Source organism: Vicia villosa, linkage group LG1 (assembly GCF_029867415.1).
Source record: "Vicia villosa cultivar HV-30 ecotype Madison, WI linkage group LG1, Vvil1.0, whole genome shotgun sequence".
NCBI lineage: Eukaryota > Viridiplantae > Streptophyta > Magnoliopsida > Fabales > Fabaceae > Vicia > Vicia villosa.
The window spans coordinates 47,457,044-47,462,877 of record NC_081180.1 but is presented as its reverse complement, the minus strand read 5'-3'; the positions used below and the strand labels follow the sequence as shown (position 1 = coordinate 47,462,877).

Sequence of the window (5,834 nt, the reverse complement as noted above, 5' to 3'; positions counted from 1 at the left end):
TATTTTAAAATTTGTGAATTTATGGACTCAATTATAAATGATTTAAAAGTATAAAGACATAATTAAAAATATTTTAATCTAAAAATTTAATATCCCTGTCTCTACGATATTAATAGGGGCAACCACAACTTTATTACACTAATCTTATAATTAATGAAAAATATTTGCATGGATACTAACCTAAATTCATATTTTCAGTAGCACAGAGAACTCGTTTTTAGTCGGAATTATTGAGTGATTGTGATAATGAAAGAGAAAGATTATTTTATTTTTATTTTTTAAGTAATAAAAAAATTATAATTGATTATGGGTAAATCTAAGTGTTAAGATTGTGTCTGATCTAAGTATTTTTCATACTTCATTATCATAATCATTTGCATTGACACGTAGGAATTTCATATAGGATTTGTTGCGATTGATGTGCTATATTAAATCAATGTTTATTTGCAATGACATGCCCCCGTGCTTTTTGAAAATTATACCCCGTACCCCTACATTTATCCCAATACCCCTACAATTTTAAAAAAATCCCAATTTTATCCTTATTAAATTTTTAACTTTTCTTTTTTATTTTTTTTTTTTAATTTTACTGAACCGGATATCCCAGGGGTGGGTGTTCCGGTTCCTTTTTTTTCTTTCAATTTTACTGAACCGGATATCCCAATATTGGGTGTTCCGGTTCTTTTTTTTCAATTTCTCTACATGTTTTGTTTTGCAGTTAAATCCTGTGATAAGTAACTCGTCTATCGAACTCAGAATCAATGGTTTATTAACTAAATTATCTTCCATTAAATGGTTTATTAACTCAGAATCAATGGTTTATTAACTCAGAATCCGGAGAGGAGATGTCGAACATGTAGCGATCGATTGAGAGGGAGTTCCAATCAACGAGAGCTTCCGGTGAATTCACGAACGCCGCCATGCCGTCGTCGTCGAACAGCATCGCGTGTCGACCAACCACCGCTAGATCCATCGATTCTCGACCGTAGATTGGTTGATGAATGAGAATCTGATTTGATGAATGAATTCACACACGGTATTTTTCTTCCTAAATCTCAGAAAACAAAATTGAACATAATATGAATTAAATGATGATTTATTGAAGGATTGTATAATTTGTTATCTCGTCGCTATAATTTTGCTTAGGAATGAAATGAAAATTTGGGATGATTCTGTACCTGTCCCTCGTAGTATAATAAGCATTTATATAATAAGCACTTATGCCCTTGAAAAAAAAAACCGGAACACCCAATTCTGGGATATCCGGTTCAGTAAAATTGAAGAAAAAAAAAGGAACCGGAACACCCACCCCTGGGATATCCGGTTCAGTAAAATTGAAAGAAAAAAAAGGAACCGGAACACCCACCCCTGGGATATCCGGTTCAGTAAAATTGAAAAAAAAAATAAAAAAGAAAAGTTAAAAATTTAATAAGGACAAAATTGGGATTTTTTTAAAATTGTAGGGGTATTGGGATAAATGTAGGGGTACGGGGTATAATTTTCGTGCTTTTTTGGCTTTACAGATGGCCCATAACATGTAGTAATCAATTTTCTATTGTCTATGCCACCCGTCCATTCATAATTTTTGATGCAAGAATTCAGTTTGTTGAGAAGATTGATTAACCATTCATGAATATAAAATCATAAAGAAGCATGTATTGTATGAATGACTAGACCAATTGAATCCTATCCATCATAGAAAGAAGGTGACCCTTCTCAATAACTAGTTTGACTAATAGTCTACCTGCTATGATCTAAAGATGATGAGTTATATGCTTGCTTTGAATATAGTAATTTCAAGATAGTTAAATTGTGTATGTCCTACAGTGAATCCAAGCATATGTGCAATATGTCTAAGCTTAGATCTAGAACTACCTCTACCATAAAGTTTACACTTAGTTAGATTGATATGTTAACCATACTTTTAACCATATTCTCGAAGGAGATGGTTAATGACTTGAACATTTTTCATGGTATCTTTGTAGAATATCATAAAGTCATTTATAAAATAAGTGTGGTTAAGAATGATTATCTTACTAACTAATATGCATGTCAACTTACCCTGATCTACCAACATATATAAACGACTTACTAAGTATCTCTTCAACAATGCAGAAGAGCAAAGGAGGTAGAGGATCCCCTTGCATCACACCTCTAGAGTTGGTTTAAATATAACATGGAGGATTTTAATTTTGAGTTTAATGAGGGGTGCATTTGTCAAACGTGTTGTTTAGGGGTTAGGGTTCTTCTAGTGGTTGTTGTTTGATAACAATGTTCTTTTATGTTAGAGCTTTCATTGTTTTTTGTGGTTGTTGCTGATTTTACTATGTCTTTTTTTATTGTTGTTGAAATTCAAGTGTGAGTGGTTAAGGTTAATAATGACGCGGAATTAAAGAAATGTGGCGTCAAAGTCTTTTAGAGGTGGTGTCAAAATCAACTTTGATTAGGTTCAGATGTGAGTTTGAATTTTCTCCAATTTCAAAAGATGAGAACAAGACAAATAATAAAGACATTAGTACTCATTCCGAACCTGCTATATTTTGATGATGTAATATTCTTGATTACGTAATTGTTATGATGATAGTTTGAAATATCAGTTTATGCTTTATTATTTGATTAATGCATTAATATTTTAACTTATATTTATTATTTAAAATACAGGTTTAAAACTTTTTCAAATTGTTTTTATTTGTAATGTATGTTACTGCTTGTTAAAATTCAGTACATGTCATGGGTTTGAAGCATGTTATAAGTTTGGAGACCAGAATTTTTTATGAAAAAATTTATTCTGCTACAGAGATGATGGCAGAGCATAGATACCCGAGTCGGTTAGATACCCGAGTCGGTTAGGACGGAGTACTAAAGTTCAATTATTTATAATTTTCATAGAAGATCAAGATGGGAAATAAGGATTTATCACGGTGATGTCTGGTTTGGAAATGAAAAACGTAATAACTATCCCATCCCGCCTTTATCATGCCTAATGATTTAATTCATTGCTACTCCCTATACTCTCCAACTCTCCAACGGTACAAAAATCAGTTGTACATGAAATCAGGTTTGCAAATAAAATGGGTATTGTAAAAAGCTTTTGAGAAATGAATGCGCCTCATGGGTTGCTAATTGCTATGGATGTAAATTGTTAGGCCATTGTATAGTCTTACTATACAGGTGAAATCTGTTTGTGGGACTCATTACACTAATGAGAATTTAAAGATGGGGGACACATGTCCTTTTTTTTTCCTTATATATATTTAAGACCGAATAGTAACTAAAGTTGACTTGTTTTTATCGATACTTACTATACTCCTATTTTAAAAATATTATATCTAGTGTCATAAAGATATACACCTCCATAACTATTGTCAGATAGAGATCTAGCAGTAAGTTTTTCTGCATGTAACCGGTAGTTGTGATGCAAAAACACATGCCAGTGTCAGCAAAATCATGAATGCATATTAATATGATGAGACTGTAAAAATCCAATGAATTCACCAAAGTCTGCGATAGACACTTTACAATTATGGCACCTCATATTTTAAGTAATGAATGACGGTTTATCTTATTATTCTGAGAACAAATAAGAGGGAGCGAGTTCACATTTATTTTTGCCACAGTCACAGACTCTCCACCTAGAAAGGATAGCATTTATGTTCTCAACTACAATCATGGGCTAATTAGATACCTTCCTGCCAAGTGTGAAAAGTTAGGTGGCAACAATCGATAACCATAACCGTTTTGAGGGCTTTGAGGGCGTGCAAGACGGATCACTGTTAAGTGTCTAAAATTTGTCAGTGATTAAATAGAGTCTCATAAATGTTATTCATAGTAAGCCATAATTAAATAGAATATCTATTTGTTTTGTCACATACTCCTCAGCTGAGTAAGCCGTAATTAAATAGATTATCTATTTGTTTTGTCACAGACTCCTCGGCTGATAATAATGTTGTTTATAACCAATAAAAATCTGATAAAAAACAATATCGACGATGTATCAGAGGGTATAAGGCGTATCACTGTATCAGGTATAGTTCATCGGAGATTTTTTAGTATATATGCTCATAGGGTGGAATTCATTGCCAATTTATGATGCTATTGCTAAATATGGAAAAACGATCAATTTAATAAACTAAATTGTAAATTATTATTATTATCATGTAAATTTGACAGACTCTTACAATTTCAAGCATTAATAATATCATCAAATACTACTATTTTCTAGAGAAACCATGTTACATTCACCCATTCCTCTCTTTGTTTTCCACCAAAAAATCAAAAGGAGGTTGAGTAAAGTTGCCTTTCAGAAACATATCAGAAACAGCTTTATACATGGCTTCTGTAAGATGAACACCATCCCAATTAATATACTGAGTAGGACCAGCACAAACGGTGGCATTAGGTGTACCACAAGTTGCAAACACACTGAAATTGTACGGTGGATCTCCTGATCCACAACACACTCTGAACGTCTCTTTGAATCCGTACTTGCTTGGATTCTGCATAACAGTTCGGTACGCATTCATGTAATCAGCATAGACTATAACTGCATGTGGATATTGTTTTCTGAATTCTTGTAATCTAGATTGAAGTACTAGGTTGTGGTTGTTGCTTTGATCGTTAGCAGTTTTCACACATCCGATGTCGTCTCTGTCATCTTCAGGCGATAAATACATCGCCAACGGAAGACATCCGGTTGGTGGAAAACCCTGCACAACCATGTACTTGGCACCCTTCTCTAACAATGTCTGCAAAACAAAGAATATATGAAATAAGTCAATTCAGTTGATAGATGTGCAGAAACATCTGAAACGTTTTGACAAGTTCGAATAAAATAGTAGTATATCTATTACCTGTAAAGCTCCTGTGACACTGGAAATTGCGAGCTTTCTTATGGTATCCTGTGAAATTGAAGATCCGAGAGTGTAAGCATAATCATTAACACCGATCTCACCGAACCAAAAAAGAGTGTCATCAAAGTCTTTACACTTCGAATCAACGCCTTCACATCCTTCTCTATCCAAGTACCTATTAAACCACAGCATCTGAGTTTGAATAGACTGAGGAGTGATATCAAGAGAAAGATTGTTCCTAACAAAGAACTGATGGTTTATAGCGGTTGAACCAGCAACAGCAAAGTTAACACCAAAAGTATCATTTCCTTTGGTGCGACGCCAGTGACGGTAAGGCGGAAGATAAGGCATGGAAAGTGATTCAGTCACAAAATCAATGACAAGTCTTCCATCAGAGTATCTGTTTGTGGAATGGTTGAAGAAAGTTGTGCCGTATGGAGAGTTTGATACATGGCCAAAACCACTTGGGCCTTCGGCGTTTTGGGTGTTGCCGGTGTCTGTGAAAGAGTCTCCAAAGGCGTATATTTTTTTGAAGGGTCTGGCAGATTCTTCTGCAGATGATGCTGAATAAGCTAATGAGAAAAGTAAGGAGAGTGTGTAAATTGTTGCCATAGAAGGAGCCATTTTGGAAAGGTTCTTGAAGAGTAGTTGGCAACTTCCTTTTGCATTGAGTTAGAAGCTTATATATATAGATAGATGGAAATTAAGAAGTTTTGATTAGTTGAAGAGAGAATTGCATGACTAATTAATGGTGTGACTATTACTTTTTAACAAAAACCTAATTTATCATACACTCCCTCCATCACTTATTATAATGTAAAATTATTTACACCTAAAAATAGTCTCATTAGGTATAAGAGATTTTGAATTCTTTACCTAAAAGAAATTTCGTCACAAAATCTCAACTATCATTCTTGGGTTTTTCTCTTTCTCCCTCACCCCAGCCATAATAAACAATATATTTTATAAATCATTCATCAGGTT

General features: G+C 33.7%; 1 protein-coding gene across 1 annotated transcript; it reads right to left on the bottom strand.

Moving 5' to 3' along the window:
- Positions 1–4,120: 4,120 nt before the first annotated feature.
- Positions 4,121–5,601, bottom strand: LOC131605556 (GDSL esterase/lipase At3g48460). The gene is made up of 2 exons (XM_058877903.1): positions 4,851–5,601; positions 4,121–4,745 (listed from the first exon to the last, which is right to left on the bottom strand). The coding sequence occupies exons 1-2, from the start codon at positions 5,472–5,474 to the stop codon at positions 4,239–4,241; spliced, it is 1,131 nt and encodes a 376-aa protein (XP_058733886.1). The 5' UTR covers positions 5,475–5,601; the 3' UTR covers positions 4,121–4,238.
- Between the last annotated feature and the right edge of the window lie 233 nt (positions 5,602–5,834).